The sequence below is a fragment of the Anser brachyrhynchus genome (assembly GCF_964034855.1).
Source record: "Anser brachyrhynchus genome assembly, chromosome: 23".
NCBI lineage: Eukaryota > Metazoa > Chordata > Aves > Anseriformes > Anatidae > Anser > Anser brachyrhynchus.
In genome coordinates, this window is record NC_137716.1 from 2,465,756 (window position 1) to 2,487,755 (window position 22,000).

The window sequence follows — 22,000 nt, forward strand, 5'->3', positions numbered from 1 at the left end:
TGCCCCCCCCGCTGCTGGGTGCCCCCCGTGCTGCTGGGTGCCCCCCCGTGCTGCCCTGCCCCCCCCCCCCAGTGCTGCTCTGCCCCCCCCCCGGGCTTTGCTCCTGGCGCTATGGGGGGGCAGAGCCATTCCAAGCCCCCATCTCCAGCCCCGCAGCGGGGCCTCCCCCCCCCCCCCCCGAGCCCCTTGCCCCCACGCGCAGCCCCCAGCTGCTGGGCCTCGTGTGGCCGCGCCGCCCCCCAGCACCCCCGAGCTCGGCTCGGCCGCTGGGTGAAGCCTCGAATCCCCCCAAGTTCAGGGCCGGGGAACCGGGGCGCAGCGCCCCTTGCCGCCCCGGGGGCTTCCCAGCCCCTCTGGAGGAGGACCGAGCCCCCCCCGTGCCCCCCACCCGCAGTGGATCCCGGCCCCGTGCCCCTCGCACACCCCGCGATGCAGCCCCGGAGCCCGCTCAGGCCCCGGCCACCACGCGCTGCCCCCGTTCCATTTTCGGCCCTAAGTGGGCAGAAATCTCCCGGCGTATTTAACGTTTAAATCCCGAGTGGCTGAAAGCTGCGGCTAAGCCGCTCTCCCTGCGGCTCCGTGGGCCCAAAGCGCAGAAATCCCCCCCCCCGGCAAGCCCGGAGCCCCCCCACCGCACCGGGCCCCCGGCGCTCTCCTCCCGCAGGGGGTCTGAGCCCCGTGGCCACGCGCTCCCCAAAACCTGGGGGTTGAAGGCGAGGCCAAAGCTGCCCCACGCAGGGACCCGCTCACCCCGCGTGCCCCCGTCCCGCACCCCATCTGTAGGGCCGAGGGGGGGGGGGGGGGCAGCGGCTGCCCCCGCTGTGCCGGCACCCGGCCGGATGGGCCCCGCGTGGCCGCGGGCGCGCGGTGACCTCGGGAGCGGGAGCGTTTGGGTGGCTTTGGTGCAGCTGCAGCTCGGGACGCTTGCACGGCAGCCTGAAATAAAACCCAGCAATTTTGAGCTGTAAAAACAGCACGCACATAAAACAACAACAAAAAAAAACGTGTGTGAGAAGCAGCTACGTGGGCTCCAGCCGGGGCTTCCTTCCTCTCCGCTCATGGAAATCCCAGATCCCGTCCCCGCAGTGCTGGTGGCGCGCAGCCAGGCCGGAGCAGCCCGCGGGCGACGCCGCGTTGGCCACGGCCGGAGCAGGCGGTGGTGGCTGGGCCGGGAACGAGCCCCGGGCGATGCCGGCGCCTTGCCCCGCTGCACCTCGTCCTCCCAGCCCGTCTGCGCAGCAGGCCCCGAGCCCCCCGTCCTGCCCCCCGGCCCCATCCTGCGCCCCAGGGGCTGGGCAGGGGCTGAGGATTTTGCGAGGTCCTGGCGTGGCCTGGGCAGGAGCCGGGGCCCTGCAGGTGGTGGGGGCTCAGGGGATGAGAAACAACCCTCGGCGTGGGGCCGGGGCTGCGGCTCTGCTTTGGGGCAGGGGGTCTCCTGCCTGGGGACCCCAAGCCAGCTGCTGGTGACCCCAATCCCACTGACCCAGGGGGTATTTGGGGCCATGGAGCAGGCCAGCGCTCCGCTCGGCTGCGTGGCCCCAAGCACCCCCCCGGGACAGCAACCGGTGACCCCCGTGCTGGGAGCCAACGATGCAAAAATCCCCTCCCGCCCGTGCCAGATCCAACAGCTGGGAAAGGCTGCTTCCTCCCCGCTTTGTTTGTGCTGAGAACTCTTGACCTGTTTTATAACCTGAATGTTTAGATACACTCGATATTTTCCTCACGCTGCGGAAACCCCCTCCTTTTTCCCTTCCTTCCCCCCGCCCTCCGTGGCCCCAAACTGGACATAAAAGCGAGACCCAGCCCTGCGAAGCCCCGCGGCCGGGTCGGAGGCTCCTCACTGCAGCCATGGGGCCGTGTCCTGCTCCCGTCCTCGTCCTCACTCTGCTCCTGCTGCTGGGGGCTGTGGTGAATGGTGAGTGCCCCCCCCCCCCATACCTGCACCCCGATACGGGGACGGGGATGGACTGGGGCATCCCCCGGGAGGGGGCCAGGGACAAACTGGGGCAGCCCCAGGGCGGTTCTGGGCTCTCCTGTTGGTTTTGTGTCAGCAGCCCCGGATGGGGGGGGGGGGCAGGGACGGGGTCACACTGTGAGGGCTGGGGATGCCCGCAGGGGAAACTGAGGCAGCGGGGAGGTGGGAATGTGGGCACCGAGAGCAGGCAGGACACCAAGCACACCAGAAAAAAACAGAAGCTGTCCCCAATCTCACGGGGAGCAGGTCCCCAGCACATGGCGTGGGGGGGGACACGGCTGGGGGGGGGGGGGTCCTGCAGTCCTCTGGCGCCCAACCAATGCTGCTTCTTTCCCGCCCGCCGCAGCGCAGCCCCGGGGACGGATCCTGGGGGGCTACGAGGCCAGGCCCCACCTGCGGCCGTACATGGCCTCGCTGCAGCTGGACGGGCAGCACGTCTGCGGGGGCTTCCTCATCGCAGAGCAGTGGGTGCTGAGCGCCGCGCACTGCACCGAGGGGACGTGAGTGCCGGTGGGGGTGCGGGGGCGGGGGGGGTCAGCCCCAGCCAAGCCCCGCACCGCGGCCCCGTCCCCAGATCGCCGGGGCTCTGCTGCTGCCCACGGTGGTGGCCGTGCAGGGGCTGCGGGACCCCGGGGGCTGCCAGCTCCCTTGGGTGGGTGGGGGGGGGGGGGGTCTCTCTGTGAGCCCACAGCCCCCAGTGCCGTGCGCCGCCGCAGTGGTGCTGAGCCCCGCACCCTGCACCCCCCTGCAGGAACGGCAAGCTCTTCCAGGTCCTGCTGGGAGCCCACTCGCTGACCGAGCCGGAGCCCCACAAGCACCTGTACCGGGTGCGCGCGCAGATCCCCCACCCCGGCAGCAACATCCACAACAACAGGGACGACCTCCTGCTCCTCCAGGTGCGTCGGGGCCGCCGGGTGCCCCCTCCCCACCGCCCTCGGCGCCCGAACCGCGCTCACCCCACGGGGGTCACTGCCGGCACCGGGAGGAATCCCTCGAGGCCGGGCTGACCGCAACGCTCAGCCCCCTCTGTCCCCCTCCCGCCCCGTGGGACCATCCCCGCGCCCCCCACCATGGATTTTTGGGCCGTTTCCAAGTGATTCCGTCGTCCCTGCAGCCGTGGCTCCGACCTCCGGCCGTGTGCTGGGAGCTGCGGGCGGGGAGGCAGCGCCGTGAGCTCGGGGAGGCCGGCGCGACGCCGGGGCTGGGGCCGTGTCCCGCTGAGCCGGGTCCCTTCTTTTGCTTGGTGGCAGCTGGAGGAGAAAGCGGAGCTGAACGCGCACGTGAAGGTGCTGCCCTTCCAGCGGGAGGACAGGGACGTTGAGGCCGACACGGTGTGCGAGGCCGCGGGCTGGGGCACCATCACCCACAGCGGCCGGCGGCCGGACAAGCTCCAGCAGGTGGAGCGGCCGGTGATCAGCCGCGACCTCTGCAACCACCGCACCCGCCACGACCACACCATCACCGAGAAGATGATGTGCACCGACTCCCGCAAGAAGGACACCTGCAAGGTACCTCCTGAGCCTCCTTTCCCGGAGACATAACCACAGACGGACCCACGGCCACGGGCTGGGGCTGCCAACCCCCCCCGGGGGCCTGGGAGCGGGGTGGGAACACCTCCGGCTGGTGGGGAGGACGTGGGGCAGGACGGGGGCTGCAGCCCCAGGGAGGGAGCGAGGTGGGGAGCGGGGGGAGCAGCGGCAGTGCCCCCCCCCTGCACTGAGCCTGTGTCCTGCAGGGAGACTCCGGGGGCCCCCTGGTCTGCAACGGCGTGGCCGAAGGGGTGGTGACGGCCGGCTCCCGGGTCTGTGGCAACTACAAGAAGCCCGCCATCTACACCCGCATCGCCCCGTACGCTGCCTGGATCGACGGCGTCATGGCCTCCGCGGCCGGGGCCGAGGCCGGAGACGGGGCCGCTCGCTGAGCCAGGCACACGGAGGGACCCGGCTCCACGCCACGGCTTGCTGCTGCCGGCCTGGCCCATGCTGCTGCGCCCCTGGGCGCTGGGCTCCCCGAGCATCCCCGCACCGCCGGGCCGGGAGGGGTCCGTGTGCCGGGAGGGGGCACAAAATGGGGAAGGGGGTCCCCAGCCTCCTGCTCGTGAAGCTCAGGGGCAGGCCGGGGGCTGAGCGATGCCCAGGGAGGGTGGGGGCCCCCCAGGCTGCAGGCTTTGCTGAACGCGCCCGTACCGCTGACCGCGACCCTCTGCAATAAAGCAATCACCGCTCCTGCCGCAGAGCTGCTGGGGCCGAGCGGGGCTGGGGGGGGGAACAGCGCGGGAGCACCGTGTGGGGGGCACGGGCAGCTGGACACACAGCTGGGGGGTGGGTGCTGAGCCCCCGGGGCACCCCCACACTCCCCATCGCTGCTCCGTGCCATCTCCGTCCTCGCCTCCCCAGTCAGACGTGGGTGAATCCTGTCCCCCCCGCGGTGTGCCGAGCCCCCCGTGCCGTCCTGCCACCGCTCACCCCCGTTGGGCTCTCCTGAAGGGGCACACGGACCCCCCTAAGCCCCAGCACCTCTCCCAGCCCCGATCCCATCACCACACTCTGTGGTCGAACGCCCTGAGCCCGGGGCCCTGGGTGGGAGCGTGGGGGCCGCATCCTGCGGCACAGCAAGGTCCGGAGCCGGGACCAGCCATGTGTTCCTTGCGCAAGCATCCAGCAAGGCCCAGGAGCTGCTTGCGGTGCTGCTGGCCCGCTCAGGACCCCGGTCCTTGCCCCCAGACCCAGCCACGTGGCCCCAGGGCTGGCAGAGAGCCCCAGCTTACAGTGCTGGGACCAGCAGAGCCCAGCTGGGACCAGCAGCGTCCCACTGGCAGCGGGGTCACGGCTCGGTCCCCAGCCACCCTCGGCAGCCCCGCGGGGCTGGGAGCAGAGCAGAGCTGCTCGCCCTGCCCTAACGCGGCCGCCGGGGGAAGGAGAGCATCCTGCCCGGGGAAGGAGAGCGTCCTGCCCGGGGAAGGAGAGCGTCCTGCCCGGGGAAGGAGAGCATCCTGCCCGGGGAAGGAGAGCGTCCTGCCCGGCCAGCGCAGGGCCCGAGGCAGAGGAGCCCCCCCATCGCTCCCTCCACGTGCCACCACACGTTGAATAACCCCAAACCTGCTCTGAGAAACAGGAAATGAGCGAGGGCCCAGGCTGATTAGTTTTACTTACAGGGGAAAAGAGCCTTAACAAGGAGTTGGAGTTTCCTAATTAGCCATTTGATTTTCCTTAATTACCAGAAGAATAGCAAGGCAGAGCGTCTCCGCACTGCAACACATTAAATGGAGCTGAGAGCCAAGCTCTTTGCCATCAGCTCAATTTTTCACTAATAAATGAAAACCCATTCCCAGAGGGATATAAATATATGAAAAAAAATGGCTCGTTCTTTCCCTCAACTGGTCTCTGAGGACAGCCCGAAGTTTTCTGGCTGGGTGGGAATTCGGCCAAGCCACAGATCAGCTCCAACCACCTTCGCTGTTGCTTTGGCCAAGCGCTCGGATTTTTGTCCGGTTCAGTGAAGTTGCTGAGCACCCCTAGCGTGGTTTGATCTCAGCAGGACAGGGCAGGTCCTCCCAGCAGATGTAACGACATTAGCACCGTGAGTTCGGCACTTCTACCAAAGTGCACTGCCCAAAACGGTGGCTGAGCACAATCCAGCGAGGGCAGAAGTGTGATACGATTCACGTGTGACCTTGAGCACAGGACAGAGCTGTACGAGGAGAGCTCTTCCTCAAACATGCTGCAAGCGCCCGGCCTTGTCCAAAGCTGCAGACTTACAACAATCTTAATTACCTAATGTTTTCTCCCCTTGTGTCCATAATAACCTCACAGGAGGCTGAAAACATTATTTTCCCATCCAATTCTGCAAGTGGTTGCTGCTCCTTGCCTAATAGAGATGCAATTAACAGCTTTCCTGCTTCGCTTCTGTTCATACATAAACAGTCCTGGACACAGGCCGCACGACCAAAGTCACATGAAAGTGCTGAAGTTTTGAAAACAAACCAAACAGCCCGTACAAAATTTGGGGAACCTTTATTTACAAAAGAGCTGCTGGCTCTCAGTGAGAGCCCAAGGGACGGGTTTGCTCCAGGCAGCCAGGCTCACGTTCCTCTTCCTCCGGAGGGGGAAGAAATGGCTCCATTAATTACAACACAGATATGTACAATGAAGCTTCCCCTCAGAGGAGCAAGTTCACTCAAAGGATGAAGTGCAAGGAAACTGGAATTGTAGAGCCCGTGCCCCATTCCCCAAGGTACCGGGTATTTGTTTCCCTTTCACTGGGGACTGTTTACCCCCTGCTACCACCCACCACCACTCTGCCTGTGCAAAGGCTGAACCCAGAGCTCGGCCGTTCTTTGTGCTAGCCCAGAGCCACAGGAAGGCAGCAGGTTTCTCTCCTCCCAGGCCCTTGGCCCCCAGCTGACGTTGCCTTCGGGATTCCCTTCCTGTCTCTGTAAAAAAACTCCTTTTCTTCCTCCCCTCTATTTTTTAAGGGCAAAAAGGGATGAAGCACAAAAATCAATGCAAGAAAAACCTAGCAGCACTGCCGGACAGCCGCTTGGCGCTGTCTGACGGGCAGCACCAGGACAATGCTTTCAGAGAGCTCAGGAGAGCTGCAGCTCCTTGGCTCCAGACACCGTCAGGGGAGGAAGCTCCAAGCTCTTCCACTCGGCACCCGTTGTTCTCTCCGTGCCCCACGGAACGCGCTCTCAGGAATAGCTGAGAGGCATCCTCCTCCACAGCCCCCCACACAAGCAGTTCTTGATCCAGCGCTGCTCCCACTGCTTCACCGCAGTGACTTTGTTTGGCGATTTCAGCATGGTAACACAGCCACACCTGGAGGGAAACAGAGAGGTGCGACTCAGCACGGCAGCCACAGGGGCCCAGGAAACAAGCCAGCAGTGCTGGAGCTTCTGTGCAGATCACACAGGGATCAAGGAATCTGAGGAGGAAACGAGCTTTTGTCATTTGCAGGTGATGTTTGTGAGCACTAAAAACCAGCTGAAACCATGTGAGCAATTATCTTAAATGAAGAGAGGTTATCTTGGAACAGAAGGCTGTCTTCAAGACAACAGCCCCCAGCTGCTATTTATACATAAAACAGCAGACATTCATCTTATAAAAATGATCTGCTACAGAGACTTTCTATTAAAACCAATAATTAGAGCTAATTCAATCACATGATCAGATGGGTGTTTGCTCCCTGCACCATTATTTCAAAATCCAGGCTCTTTTGTGAGAGTGGATGAAGGGGACAGCACAAAAGGACTTTAAATGCAAACCTAGCTTGAAAAACTTTCCCAAAATGGTACCACGGATACTGTGATTATTCCCTCACCACCTCCTCTCCAAGAACAGAGGTAGTGTCAGACCTGCAGGCTGAGCTTGGGATCTCTCATCACTAACAAAGACTCAGGTCTCTGTTTACCCGTGTAATCTGACTGCTCTCCTATTTTTTTTCCTGTTAAAGCAGTATCGTATTTATTCCATGCTGCCATATCCAGCCCTCAGATGAAAAGCGGTTCAACCACGGGCAGTGAAGAATGTAGTTAATTCTCAAAGAGCTGGGGTTACTTTGCAGGGCAAAGCAATAAGATTTTTAATTTAACAGCCACGCTGCAACGATAGCAGCAGCTATCTTGAGTCAGTCACACTGCTCTTCAATAAGCATTTTAAGGATCTTGGTCTTCCAGATTAGGAATATCTTAAACGTAACCACAAGTGCTTTCTTTCAATGCAAGCCGTACTGCCGTAAACGAAAAGCCTTATTTTAGAAGAAGCGTTTCCTCCTGCAAGCGTAATTCACACGAAATGTTACTGGGATACCAGTTGGGATGGTAAACAGAGACTAAAGGAGCTTTTGAATGACAAAAAGAACAGCTTGAGTTCCTGCCAAGACCTCCTCTGCATCTAAGGGATTATGTTTGCATCGCTTACCTGGTACATGACTTGCATTCTTCTGTGGGGTATGCTCCCAAATGGAGCCTTCTCAGGTGATCAATTTTGGGCTGTCCAGGTGCCCTGGATAGGAAGAAGAATGGGAACTTTTCTAGAATATCATCTCAAAAAGCTGTTTCCAGGGCAGCGAGCTGCATTTCGATGGCCAGTGGGGCCCAGGCTTTGACTACCTAGTCTGTAAAGTGCCACTGGATTCAAGGGCACGCTTGCACAGATCTAATCGTGAACTAGCATTTTGCCCCCTCCTTTTGCCACCTCTTTTCAATACTTTGAATTCCTAGTCAGCTGCAAGTTAAGAAAGGAATTCAAGCACAGAGGACACTCTCTTGGCTCACGTCATAACAGATGCCCCAGATCCACTGACCTCTCAGAGATGGAAAAGATCCCAGACCTCCCAGCACCCTCTTCCAACCGTGCCACCTATTTGTTTCAGATCTCTGTACCTTACAAAGGCATCAAACTGGGAAGAGACAGTGTGACCAACGAGCCCAGGAGCTTTTCCAAACTGCAGCCGGACAAGCTGCTTGTTCTGCAGCTTGCTGATAATGCCATCGTTGATAGGCAACCAGTCAATATTGGGAATGAGCAACTGGCTGGGCAGGAGGCAGCATTCATCTATCAGGGTATCATCTGGCTCCGTTATGTGATTTTCCTCACGACCTGCATGGAAAAAAAAGGCGGAGAGTGAAAGAGAACCAGCGTGATCTTGAGATTTCTCATTTACAGATCGAGAGAATTGCGTGCAGCTTCCTCCTCCATCCGCCAACACAGCACAGAAAACAATAAACTTGGCAGCTGTACTCACCCTTTCTAAACACTACAGACCCACTCAGAAGTTACTCCCCGCAATTAATTCTATCACGCACAATCCACATTAAGGAAGATTCTTTTGTTCAGGGAAACCGGCAAACACTTACAGCACAGCCAGAGTTTGGTTAGAAGCCTGAAGAGGAGGGACATGCTGTCCTGGGTGTCAGAGGTTGCTGTGTAGACAGGGAGGCAGCTCGGCTTTAACAGCCCCCAGATACGGATCACCACCATCAGCTCCCTGAACATGCCCAAGGACGCTCCATCGCGCAGAAAGCTGTGACCCGGCCGCACAGGAGAGCCCTGCAGAGGGGGAAAACAGCTGAGACTGGGACTCGGGCACAGACTGACAGAACCACTGTTCCATTCCCAGACAACTCCCTTTCTTCAAGCAGCAGACACCCGTGGAACTCGTGGCCAGAGGATGCTGCAGAGGTTAGAGGCACACAGAGGTTCATAAGACTGCCTGTTCTCAGGCCCGCCGGCTCTCACCTGGTTAGGCAGGCTGGCCAGCAGGTAGAGCACAAAGTCTCCCACCCACTGAATGAGTTGCTGCAGGGACTGCAACGTGGTCATCTCCAGGACAAACTCTTCTGTCTTCAGGTTGATCATCACCTTGTCAATGTCTGAAACAGAAGCAAGACATCTGGCTCAGGAGGAAGATGGATCCAAACTTCACCTCCTGTCCGTGTGGTGTGGGAAGAGGTCACACCCTCCTCCTCTTCAGACGCGGGAAGCCACTACGAGCCTGTGACACTTTACATCAAATTTGAAAGGGGAACGATCCGAAACAGAACACTCAGAAGGCAACGCCTGACGTTACGAGCGATCGCTGCCTACCTATATCTGTGATCTTGGAGCAGATCTCTGTGAGTCGGTCCCCAGGACTCTTGTCCGGGGTGTTGAGGAAGTGCGGGCGCAGCAGCGACTTCAAGGTGCAGCTGATGGCAATTAGGAACAGCTTGGCATGGTAGTCACACACACGGGCTATCGTGCTGGAGGAGAGCTTGCAAAGAGATGCCTTCATGGCAACAATGCGAGTGGAGAGGACCTGAGTGACAGGGAGACACCAGGAAAAAGTCAGAAGTGAAGGCAGAATTAGGATAAGCTCGTTATTCTCTTCTCTATTTCTGCTACATGAATGACAGGAGTAGCGAGTGTTGTTCTGTGCACGTACTAACTGTGCTACTGTTCCAGATACGCTGACAGAATCTGTCAAAAACTGGCTCCACCAGCTCACCAGAACTTTCCAACAGGTACAGACCCATTAATGTCAGTGACAACGAATGCTGCGTAAACAGCGGTTCTTCACAACTCAAATGCTGCTCAGGCAGAACATCCAATGCACAGCCAGGTTGTTAAAGCCCTCTGTCTTCTGAGCTCTAGCAATCACTGCTGCTGCCTCCCAGGCACCGAGACCCCTCCCTGTGCCCACCCTCTGCCGTGCGACAGGGAGCTTCCAGCCCCACTGACCTGCTGCAGGGCCGCGCTCTGGCGCATGTACTCTTCGTGCAGCTTCTCCACCAGGTTCTGGACCATGTTGGGTTGGACGTGGAGCAGGATGTCCCACCAGTCGTAGCCAGTCACCATGCAGTACTCCAGCAGGAACAGCAAGTGACGCAGGGACGTGTTCATGTCCAGCACGTGGCCCATGGAAGGGGAGATACGAAGCATGCTCAGCTGAACGGAGGAGGCAAAGGAAAACCTGCGTCAGGAACTGGGTTGAAAACATTCCACAAAACACGAAACCCACCAGGGACACAGGGTGACCTGCAGCTCACTCCTGACCCAAAGACAGAGCAATGGGATTCCTCCCGCCTTGTTTAACACGGATCACGCAGCTGGAGGTAACATTCCCAGAGTTTTAATCAATGATCCATCACCAATCAGAGAGAGAAAGACAGCCCTGGCGAAGACGAACACACACGGCCCACAGCTAACAAAACCCAGTACCTTCCCATGACTATCAATGCCAGCCAAGGCCAGAGATGTCCAGGAGAGCTGCATGGCTTTGAAGTGAACTAAGGGACCAGCAGTTCGCTGCCTTTTGATAGTCTGCTCGTCCACTGGGCGCTGGGAGGAAGAGCCGTAGAAGACAGCCATCATTTGCAAGGAGAGGCGATGAACAATGTGGACACTGCCATCATGAAAAGCCAAAGCCAGGCCTGGGGAGAGAAGACAACCAAAGGTGAGCAAGGAACTTCTCCCCGTATAGCCTGGGCCTCGCCCAGAGAAGGAGCCACTGAAAGCTCCTGTGGCAACACCACAGCACCCACAGAACAATAACGGCTCCTTACCCAATCCGGGGAAGAATTTGGTGTCGTTCGCTACCTTCAGGTCCGTGTTGGTTAGGGAGATGGGCAACTTCGGCAGAGCCACAGCTGAAACCCGATCCAAGTCATTGGTGGCAGAAAGAATTCGCCACTTCAGTATCATGGGCTGCTTGTCTCCGACTTTGGGAAACAAACGAGACATCTCTCACTACCACCTCCGACTTAGGGGGCAGAAGAAGCCACCCGCCCCAGATTCCTGCCCACCCCTGACTGTACAGCCATTCTGCCAGACCAGTGCATTTCCCACTTTTTTTCTGAGCTCAGTAACTGCACAAATTACGACTTGTTTTGCTCCATCTGTTTTGATGGAAGGCTCTGCCGGCAGCAAGTAATAAATCTTTATGCACAACGATCCTTTACATTTCACTGGAGCAAAACGTGTATGTTTGATTTTGTTATACTTGAACTCAGGTGGAAGAGAGATGCAGACCGGGTAGCTCGACTGAACCACTTGCTTGCTGCACAATTTTTTCCTTCTAGAAGACTCAGCTTGCTCTGTTCTCAGCAGGAAGAGTGGTTGTGCAGCAAAACAGAAAATGTTTTATTGAGTGAAAGTAGCAGCTGAACCACTTCCTGGAAACCAGCAATTTGTTGCCTAAGATGCAAACAAACGGATGGAACAGAACATGACCGAGAATACCTGGAAAATAAATGTGGGACTCCGGATAATCCCATACACGTGATAATGGACCTGTGAACCTCGCGTTCTCTCTCAGACCAGGCTCCTGCTTTTACAAGTACCAGGTGCTGAAACTCACCCACAGGAGAGATTTGCTGGAAGATGTTGTTGACAGGCAAGCCCTCTTTCCGGAGAGACCAGCACTCCACGATGCTGCTGTTCTGGTTGGAAGCACAAAGCAACACCTGCGGAACAGAAACCCTTGCTTCTGTACGCTCAGAGCTTACCATGGGGAACAACACTACCCAGGGGCATTTTCTGCCCTTCTCCTGCCCCATTTCGAGGCTTTCTCCTAATTATCTCGTCCTCCACCAGTGAAAAGCAGAGCATTGTATCAGCAATACATAACGGCGAAGTCCCCAGCTCCGGCTGGAACAAGAGAGGCAGAGCTCTGCACCGCGCTACCACAGCCTGTGCCTCTCCAAACCACAAATGGTCTCAGCTCCAAATCTGTAACCTGCCGACGCCGTCCCCGTGCACCACACTACAGGGAAAGGAAAGGGCAGGAGCTGAACTGACTTTGAAGCTGGAGCAGACGCGGTGTTCTCCAGCACGGCACTCGATCCTCTCCACGGGGAAGAGGAGCTCAGGCTCCCTGAATCACTTAGCTTTCCACAATCACATTATCGATACCCTGGCAAATAGAGTTAAGCTGCTAAATTAAGTCCTACGGATCCAGAGCTCCGAGTGTTCTGGAGAGGGACTGCTTTGAAGCCGAGACCTGAAGATGAAAGACTTCGTGCCCCAGAACCTCCCGAACAGCTCAGAACTCCCGCACCAACCAGCGGCGGGGCCGTAAAACAAACAAAGCAGCAAATAATCAGGCTAATGAGGAACGGGGCTTTGCAGAGAGCTTTTCCAGGAACTGGAGGGCTCACCCATTACACCCCGGACCTTTCAAGTGCAGGCTGCTCAAGTGAGGCTGAAGGAGCAGCCCCTCCAGAAACCACAACGAGAAACGCAAAGGGCACGGCAGGACACGATGGCTGCTCTCTGGAGCCGCGTGGGGAAGCCCGGGTTGGGACAAGCAGCTCTCTCCCTTGTTATTCGAGGAGCTCCTGCTTGTTTCAACAGCAAAGGCTCACCTGCTCTGACATGTCCCGAGCTAGGAATTTCAGGTGGGTGATTGCTGGGTACTTGTCCTTGCGGGCAGGGTCCGTGGTGCAGCGCATGAAGAGGGAAGGCAGGATCTCTGTGTCTATCTTGCACTTCTCGTTCACCACGCTGACGCAGACTTTGTAGAACTGGACAGGGGAGGTGCTGCTGCCGTCCGACGTGGCCACCACGATGTTCCCCCCACCAGTGAAGGCAACATCCGCCAGGGCAACGCGGCAGCGCAGCCGGCACAGGCTCTCCGTGGACGTCAGCACCTGCCCGTTGGGCTTGAGGAGGGAGACGGTGACCAGGCCGCTGATGGTGACGGCGATCCAGCCCTCCATCGGCTTCCCACCGAACAGCGTCAGCGACGGCGAGAACTTCACCCTGGAAAACTTCTCGCCGAAGTTGGATGCCCCGGACTGCGAACGGAGAGCAGCGACATGGAGACGTTTGTGCCCGGTGTCTGCGGAGCGCTTACAGCGGCGCAGCTCCGCTCCCCGGGCTGCCGACCAGAGGCAGGTCACTGAGCTCACGCGCCCGACGCTGCCGCAAGACCCCGGGAAGGGCTTTCCCCTGGCCCTGAGTGGGTCCAGCTTTACAGGCGGCAGCAGTGAGACACCAAGCCCTCAGCAGAGCTCTCGGAGCAGCTCAGATGCGGAGCTGCCACCGCGCCTGGAGGAGCAACGTCCCCTCTCCCCTTTCACAGCCTGCCACCAACCCGCTGCACGACCCCGGCCCCTTTCTGTGCCTCGGTTCTCCCGTGCTAAAGGGGAGAGAGTTTTCACTCATCACTGCGAGAGTTAACGTTTAAAATGTAAAGAGGTAACTCGTACTTGGCAGACTTTCTGTCTTCTGAGCCATGCTCCTAAACCAGCAGTGCACCTACGTACGCACGTGGCTCCCGTTACTGAATCCCTGGATCAAACCCCACGACCCCGAGCACGTTTGTTCCAAAGTGCTGCCGGTAGGCAAAGAAATGCTTTTGTCTCCATTTTACAGCCTGAGAAATTGGGGCAGACAGAGTAAGAAAGGCAAGCTAAAAGCACCGAGAGAATCGAGGCATCCCACGCTGGAATTCAGCAGGAACTGGGAAACTGCTCTTTCTTTCTGCCATGACAAATTCCCCAACCTGACTTGCCCAAGGCCACGGAAGAAGCCCACGGCAGAGCAGAAACACGCAGAGCAACACCACGCCGCAGCCATGACTCTGCTAATGGCTGCTAATCACACGGGTGCCCTGCTAATGACCGCAGCCAGCCCTCCTGACCCGGCGCAGGGCCGGGACACACCTTTTCCACGTGCAGAGCCAGCTTCACGCCGTTGTGCAGCCAGGACAGGGCCACCACGGGGTCTCCCTCCACCGTGCTGCCCACTGTGTTCTCCCAGCTGTTGGCCAGGTGGTCGGTCATGCTCCAGCACTTGATGTGGCCGTCCGCGTCCGCTGAGAGCAGCCTGGAGCCTGCGGACAAAGAATCAACAGTGAAACGAAGCCACCATGATGCGGTTGGACAGAGTCCTTGGACGCACGGCCGCGAGGCGACGACGGGCTCCCCGCGGCGAGCTGCACACGCGGGAGGCGGCGTGACGGGGACGAGGAGCGAGGCCCGAGCTCACCTGACTGGTCCCACTCCAAGCAGGTGATGACCTCGGCGTGCCCGGAGTTGACGGAGTACACGTCCCAGGGGTGCTCGGTGTCGATGATGTGCACCATGTGCGTGAGGTCTGTGCGGGAGGAGGAACGGGACGGCAGCCCTCGTCAGCAGCTGCAGGGCGGGCACTCCTACCCCACGCACCCCCCGTGGAGGCAGGGAACCACGGCATGGGCTAACGACGACGTGCTTTAACCACGACATAATGCTTTAACCACGACATGCTTTAACCACAAAATATTGTTTTAACCACGACATGCCTTGCCCACGACATGTCGCTTTGCCCATGACATGCTTTAACTATGATGTGTTTATTTTAACCACGACATACCGTGTTGCCCACGATGTGTTTTAACTATGATGTGTTTATTTGAACCACGACATATCGCGTTGCCCGCGACATATCGCCTTAACCGTGAGGTGTTTTACCCCCGACACGTTCGTTTTAGCCACGACACACGTCAGCCGCGCGCCGTTCCCCGCCGGCCGGGCTCGCCAAGGGCACCGTGGGCGCGGTGCAGGCCGGGCCCCGCTCGCCCCGCCGCAGGGAGCCCCCCCGCGCCCCCCCGCCCCCCCGCACCCTTCTCCTCCTCGTTGCGGAGGTCGGTGGTGAAGGCGATGAGGTTGCGGCAGGACCAGGCGCACACCAGCGGGATGGACGGGCAGTGGTTGCTCTTCGGCCGCCGCTCCCACTCGCACACGTAGGCCAGGTCCATCGCCGCGGGGCCTGCCGGCGGGTCCGGGGCCTACCGGGGGGGGGCCGAGGCCTACCGGGGGGTCCGGGGCCTACCACGGGGCCCCGCGCCGCCGCGCCGAGGCCCCCGCCCGGCCGCCCACCGCGCGCCTGGCGCCGCCGCTCGGGCACCGCCGCGGACAGCCCGGGCCGGGGGGTCCTCGCCGGAGGAACTGGAGGGGTGGAGCCAGCGGGGTCATTTGCATAAGAATCTACCCAGAAGGCATCGGGGGCGGAGGGAGGGGAAAAACTGGTGGAATTTGGGGAGACTGGGGTGAAGACAGAGCAAATTGGGGCGTTCGGTCGGGGAAGGAAGCTGTGGAGCATTAACGTGCTTAGTAACGAATAAAACATCCCGCCACCCTATCCTTAGCATTCTTCCATGGTGACACTTTAAATAGGGCCGCGGGAGCAGCAAAGTTCGTGCTCGCTTCGGCAGCACATATACTAAAATTGGAACGATACAGAGAAGATTAGCATGGCCCCTGCGCAAGGATGACACGCAAATTCGTGAAGCGTTCCATATTTTGGGGCCCCGGCTAGCAACCCGGGGGGCTCCGGCCTCGTTTGTTCCATTGGTTTTGTTGTTCCTGTGCCTTTATTGTCTTCTTTATTGTTCCCTTGGGCTCAGTGTTGCCAGGGGCCCATTGTCCCCTGGGCTCCTTGGTGCCTTTGCCTCATTGTCCCCTGGGCTCCTTGTTGCTATGGGCTCACTGTCCCCTGGGCTCATTGCCCCTGGGTTCATTATTGCCATAGGCTCACTGTCCCCTGGACTCATTGTTGACATGGGCCCACCGTCCCCTGGGCCCACCGTCCCCATCGGTGCTCCCGCTCCCCTCAGACCAACCCACACCCAAGGCCCGGTGACACCTCGGTTGCCCCGCACAGCCCCACCGGGGGTCCCAGCCCCCCACCCACACACAAAGACAGATCTACACACATAAAACCACGCTGTATTACGATTAAAAACAGCCCCGCTGCTCTGCGCAGGCTGTGGCGCCAGCTCCAGCACTGCCGGCCCCGCGCGCAGGCCGGGCTCCGGGCGGAGCGGCCGGGCCCAAACCGCGCACCGGCGGCAGCGGCAGGGCCGGCCCGGCCACCACGGTGAAAGCACCGGGTTAAAAATACAGGCACGGACACGGCCTGGGAGCACGGGCCCGCGGCGGGCACACGGAGCGGGGCCGGGGGCAGGAGAGCGAAGGCTTCGGTGCCGGGCAGGGGGCAGGTCGGCCCCCGCCATCAGCTCATCTGGCCCAGGTAGTCTGAGAGCAGGAGCTGGGGGGGCAGGAAGACGCGGTGCTTGTTGCTCACTTTCATCTGGCGTTTGCCTTCGATGTCCGAACCTGGGGGTGAGCAGAGCGCTTAGCATCACCCCACGCCCCCGGCCCGGCCACGGCCCCTCCTCGCCATCCGCTGGGTGCCCGCAGCCCCCCCGCCGTCCCCAGCCCCCTCCCGGTGTCCCTGTGGCACCCTGGGCTCCGCTTCGCATCGTTAGAGCTCCCTCGCTGCTCTGCAGTGCTAACGAAGCTCTCGGCGGCGAAGGCTCCTCCGCAGAGACAGAGCCCAGAGCCTCTCCCCGGGGTATCCGCAGGGCTGAGCCCAGCGAGCAGCCTGCTGCTTCGAGCCATCCCAACCCAGACCGAGGGGAAGGGGCGCACGAGATGCCCCGAGGCAGAGCTCTGGACAGGGTCCCGGTGGTGGGCTCCAGGCGGCCAACATCACCCATGCACCAGCGGGGTGGACGCAGCCCAGCTCCCGCGGTTATCTGCGAGCTGCAGCGGGAGGTGGGACGGGGGAGGAAGGGAGGAAGAGGACGAGCTGGAGAGGGGAGATAGCGATGGAGGGGAAAAACAAAAACAAAAACAAACGCGAGGCTCTTACTGGCAGACACGAGGTCCATGTACTGGCAGAGTGCGTGGAGCAGGAGCCGCTCGAAGCTGGGGGAGATGGGGGATGGGGTTAGAGCTGATGTGGTGCACGCCGGCGTTGTCCTGCCCCAGGTTGTCCCAGGGAGCCCAAGAGGGCAGAGGGGGCACAAAGAGCCACAAGTCCCTGCGTGGGGATGCCCCAGGTCTGGGCTCATCCCTCCGTCAGGTGCCCTGGACCAGGGGTGCCCCCAGCCACATCCCGGGAGCAGCGATGCCCCGCGGTTTGCGATACCTGTTGTCCATCAGCGCCGTGTAGACAGAGTGTGGGGTGACCGAGAAGAATGCCAGCAGCTCCTCCTCCAGGCCCTCCAGCGTCCCCTGCAAGGAAAGCAAAGGCACCACTGAGAGGGCGAATGCGAGGAGCCAGGCGAGGGGGCACAGTGTGGTACACCCCAGCCGCTCATCCCCATGTGGCTCCGTGCCCCACAGCCACGAGGGCTGTGATTTTGAGGAGCTGCAGCCCAGCCAGGGGCCCGGCAGAGCCACGAGCACTTTGAGATCCCAGCCATCCCCTGCCACGTCCACGCAGCTGGAGGCACGAGGCAACAAGCTGCAAAGCAGGGAGGAATCCGGCCCTGCCAGCTCCACGCTTCGTATGCCAAGTGCTGGCATCGTCCCTTGTGCGCGCAGCGGCAGCGGCCAGGAGGGCCTCGTGCCTCGCATCTCCTTTTCTCCTGGCAGTCAGAGATCAGCTCCAGTGCAGCTCTCCAGAGCACCATGACCCCAGAGACAAGCAGCAGAAACGAGTCTCATTTGAGGGCAAATTGAGCAGGAGCCAACAGGCAGGAGGAACTGAGGCTGCTTTTAGAGACAGAGCTCTAATTAGAGCAAGAAAAACAAACAGAGCAGGGAAACAGCACCGCTGAGAAGGGAGCGGGGAGCCAGGCGCCCCAGGGCCCGGCTGCGCGTGGCAGCTCGCTCCTGAGCCAGCCGGCGCGAGGCCACGGTGCCGTGGTGCAGGTTCACCTGCCCGGAGCATTATGCGGTTTGACCCCTTTCAAAATGCATTTCAGTTTTTCCAAGCATCTTCACACGGACGAGTCTGAAAACCCCCCAAGGCTCCTTTGCTGTCCTTGGGGGCAAGCACGCCTGGTTTCCTCTATCCCTCACTGAACGGGGACCAAAACCCTAGCAGGTAAAAATGCCCTGCAGCTCCCAGAAAACTTCAGCTGAGCCAGGAAAAGCCCCCTCTCTGCACAGGGAGCTGAACACGATGCCAGCTTCCAGCCCCTGCTGCAGGGGTCACACGAGAGCAGGAGCTCATTGCCCGGACCTCATCTGGAATCCTGGGCTCAGCGCCGGTCTGTGGGCTCGGGGACAGCACCAGGACGCGTCCCCGGGCCCTGCCCCAGCCCCCCTGCCCCCGGCTCACCATGGGGATCCTGCCCCGCTTCAGGGTGGAGCGCAGGCGGCGGCTGATGCGCTGGAAGCACTCCTTGGGCGTGTAGGCAGGGTGCTCTGCGGCCGCGGAGGGAAGACAGAAGGGGCTCGGATGGGGTCTGCGGCCCCGCGGAGGTGCCCGACAGCCCCAAGGACCCAGCCGGCCACCACAGCCACTGCCAGCCCCCCATGAGCTCCCCCCAGTCCACAATGGGGTCTGCAGGGCCGGACCCCTCCCAGCAGCACCCGAGGGGCGAGCGCAGCACCGTGACCGCTGCAGGGAGCAGGATGCGGCCCTCGGGGAAGAGCTCCCTTCCCAAAGCGCATGCAAGGGAGGGAAGGGAGAGGCTCTCCCACCCAGCACCTTTCCACTTCTCTTTGTTCTTCACAGGCAGCTTCCTCTCGTGCTTCTTCCGGGCCTCCTCCTCCAGGTAGAGCAGGACTCGCTCTTGCTCTTCCCCCGACCGGTTCATGAAGTCATTCCAGATCTGACAACACAAGGGCCCGGCCCCACCGCAGGCGTCGCGGGGAGCGCCGGCTGCCTCAGGCCCACCCGGCACCCCCAGGAGCACATTGCCCATCACACCCGCTCGGGGAGGAGCTGCAGAGGTGGCACTCAGAGCCAACAACAAGGCGGTTTTCTACGGGGAGCCCAAGCGCCGACAACACCGTCCATCCGTGCAGTCCAGCCTCAGACCCAGGTCTACATCAGAGCATCTCCTTCTGGCTCGACCGAGAGCAGAAGAGCACCCAGAGCACCCGGAGCCAGGCGTGCAGCCCCGCAGCCAGAACGCCGAGCACCCAGCGGGGACAGGAGCCAAGTTTCAGAGGGCTCGGTCACGGAGCAGCACCACAACACCAGCCGGGCCGCATGAAGCAACCGCGGGGTTTGGCAAGGGGCCCGGCGCGCAGGAAGCGCTGCAGCTCACCCAGGATTAACCTCTGCGGGCGCAGCCTGCCCGGGGCTGCTCTCAGCAGAGCTTCGGGCACCGCGGGGACAGCGGCAGCCGCTGCCAAGCCAGCGCCGTGCATCGGGGCCCCGGGCGGGACGGGCGGCCGCCTCCTACCTCCACGTAGGTCTCGTTGTTGCAGGCCTCGGCGAAGATGCTGGGGGTGGCGGCGTGGGCGAGCTCTGCCTCGTCGCTCCCGCACTCGTCTCGCTCCAGAAGCGTCATCAGGTACCGAGCTGGAGGAAGGGAAAAGCGGCGTCCCCGCCGAGGCTGCGGCCGCCGGCCTCCCTCCCACCGCTCCCGGCCCTTACTGTTCTCCAGCCTCTGCAGGCTCTTGCGGCCCTTGGCCTTGGGGATGAGGTCCGAGTTGCGGATGGCCTTGTTGATGTAGTACTGCTTGCGCTTGGAGGGGGAGAAGCGCTTGGAGGGGGAGCTCTCCAGCGGGGGCAGGCAGTCCTCGATCCTCCTGCGGGGGACGCGACGGAAGGGGCTGAGCGCCCCGAGACCCCCGGGGCGCGAGGACAGGCGGGTGGCAGGGACGGGCAGCACCCAGCGGGGCTGCACGCGACGGGTGCCACATCCCCCTGCCAGGCCCCGCGCCGTGCCCCGCGGATCCGGATCCGTCCTCGCCTCCCGGCAGCGCAGACCGACCGGCCCAGCAGCGGGGGCCGTGCTGCGACAAACCGACACCCCCAGCAGGGCTCCCCCGGGCCGCACGCAGCGTTGGGGTTTCGGTGGCAGCAGTTCCCCGGCCGGGAGGTGTCTGAAGGTCACGGCCCGGCCGGGTTCGGGCCGAGCTTCACCGGGAGCCCCCCCCCGGGCTCTCAGCCCACCCAGCGGTGCCGTCGGGTTCACCGCGCTCAGCCCGACGCAGAAGCGTCGCTGCCCGGTGCCCGCTCACTGAGGTCCCCCCGGTCCCGGTGCGTTTGGCCACGGGGGGGGCGACCGGGAAGTGGGGGTCAGGCACCGGGTGCCCCCCGACGGCCCGGGGAGGGCAGGCAGCGGGGAGCCCGGCAGCTGCCACACCGGGAACCCCCCCCCCGGCACCGGGACCTCAGCACCGGGACAGGGACCGCGTCCCCCCCACCGGCACCGGGACCCTCCGGTACCCCACTGGCACCGGGACCCCGGCACCGGGACGGGGAGAGGAACCGGGTCCCCCCCACCGGTACCGGCACCGGTACCGGCACCGGTACCGGCACCGGGACCCCCCCCGGGGGCCGGGACCGAGACAGGGAGCGCGCCCCCCCCGGCACCGGGACCGGGACAGGGACCGGGTCTCACCCCTCCGGCACCGGCCCCGGGACCCCCCGGCCCCCCCGCCCCTACTCACGGGAGGGGCTCCGCGGGGCCGCGCCCCGCCGCGCCGCCCGGCAGCAGCACCATGGCGCGCCCGGCCTTAAAGGGGCCGCGGCACCGGCACCGGCGCCTCCGCGTCCCCGCAGGAAGTGGCGTCACGGGGGCGGGGCCGCGCGACGGAGCCCCGGGGGGTGCTCCGCGGGGTGTGCGGGGGGGGGCCCCCCTCAGATAAAATAAATTAAAAAAAAATTTAAAAAATAAAAAAAAAAAACCTTGGGGAGGGCCCTCGGCAGCCGGGGCCGCGGCCCCTTTAAGGCCCCGCCCCGCCCCTCCCCTCTCTTAAAGGGGCCGCGCCCCTGAGAGCCCCTGAGCGCCCCGCCCCGCCCCGCCCCGCCGCCAGGCGGCGCTCCCGCTGCGCTCCCGCCCGGCCCCGCGGCCCGGCGCCGCGCCATTTGCATGCGGCGGCGGCGGCTGGCCAATGGCGGCGCGGGGCGGGGCGCGGCGGCTGCGGCGGGCCAATGGCAGGGCGGGGCGGGGCGGCGAGGGGGCGCGGCGGGCGCGGCGGGCCAATGGCAGCGCGGGGCGGGGCCGCGCCGCTCCCCCCCCCCCCCCCCCCCCGCCCGCCCGCGGGGAGAGCAGCCGCCGCCGTGCGGGCACCGAGCGCAGCCCCGGCCCCGCCGCTGCCCGAGCCCCGGGCGGCCGCGGCTGCGATGCGGCTTTGGCGGCGCCCGGCCTCCTCCCACCCGGTACCCACCCGGTAAGCGGGCCCGCGCCGCGCCGCCGCCGGTTACCGGGGGTCCGCTTCCCCCCCCCCCCTCCGCCCTTTCCCCTCCGCCGCCCGGTACCGGCGGCCCCGCGCCCCCTCCCCCGCCGCCCGTTGGCCGCGCGGCGCTCGCTCGGGCCGGGATTTCCCCCCCCCCGGTGCGGCCGCTCGGGTCCCGCCGGTGCCCCCCCCCCCCCCCGGTCGGTTACCGGCCGCCGCCCGGTGCGTTGGGAGCAGCGGGGCGGGGGGAGGAGGAGGTGGGGGAGGAAGGACACCGGGCACCGGGAGCAGACCGAGCCCGGGCAGCGGCCCCGGCCGTTTTTCGCCCCCCCCGCCCCGTCCCGGGGCCGGTCCCGGTGCCCCCAGCGCCGCGCCCTGCTCCCGGCCCCGCCACGTGCCCGCGCCCCGCGCTCCCGGGGCTGGGCCCCCCCGTGGGGTCCGGCAGGGTGCGGGGCCGCAGCGGGGCT

General features: G+C 62.6%; 3 protein-coding genes across 3 annotated transcripts; 1 reads left to right on the forward strand and 2 right to left on the reverse strand.

Annotated features, from left to right (window-relative positions):
- The first annotated feature begins 1,755 nt into the window (after positions 1-1,755).
- CFD (complement factor D) lies at positions 1,756-4,205 on the forward strand. The gene is made up of 5 exons (XM_080565798.1): positions 1,756-1,915; positions 2,322-2,475; positions 2,727-2,871; positions 3,226-3,483; positions 3,711-4,205. The coding sequence occupies exons 1-5, from the start codon at positions 1,849-1,851 to the stop codon at positions 3,894-3,896; spliced, it is 810 nt and encodes a 269-aa protein (XP_080421924.1). The 5' UTR covers positions 1,756-1,848; the 3' UTR covers positions 3,897-4,205.
- Positions 4,206-5,969: 1,764 nt separating this feature from the next.
- Positions 5,970-15,335, reverse strand: MED16 (mediator complex subunit 16). The gene is made up of 14 exons (XM_080565796.1): positions 15,061-15,335; positions 14,446-14,553; positions 14,121-14,290; positions 12,819-13,250; positions 11,813-11,918; positions 11,019-11,174; positions 10,675-10,886; positions 10,195-10,401; positions 9,562-9,772; positions 9,214-9,347; positions 8,832-9,024; positions 8,358-8,574; positions 7,894-7,977; positions 5,970-6,792 (listed from the first exon to the last, which is right to left on the reverse strand). The coding sequence occupies exons 1-14, from the start codon at positions 15,194-15,196 to the stop codon at positions 6,666-6,668; spliced, it is 2,493 nt and encodes an 830-aa protein (XP_080421922.1). The 5' UTR covers positions 15,197-15,335; the 3' UTR covers positions 5,970-6,665.
- Positions 15,336-16,148: 813 nt separating this feature from the next.
- On the reverse strand, positions 16,149-20,964 carry R3HDM4 (R3H domain containing 4). Its single transcript, XM_080565799.1, has 8 exons — positions 20,805-20,964; positions 19,783-19,937; positions 19,589-19,707; positions 18,886-19,009; positions 18,514-18,599; positions 17,374-17,459; positions 17,095-17,150; positions 16,149-16,556 (listed from the first exon to the last, which is right to left on the reverse strand). Exons 1-8 carry the CDS (start codon positions 20,855-20,857, stop codon positions 16,453-16,455), a joined length of 783 nt encoding a protein of 260 aa, XP_080421925.1. The 5' UTR covers positions 20,858-20,964; the 3' UTR covers positions 16,149-16,452.
- Between the last annotated feature and the right edge of the window lie 1,036 nt (positions 20,965-22,000).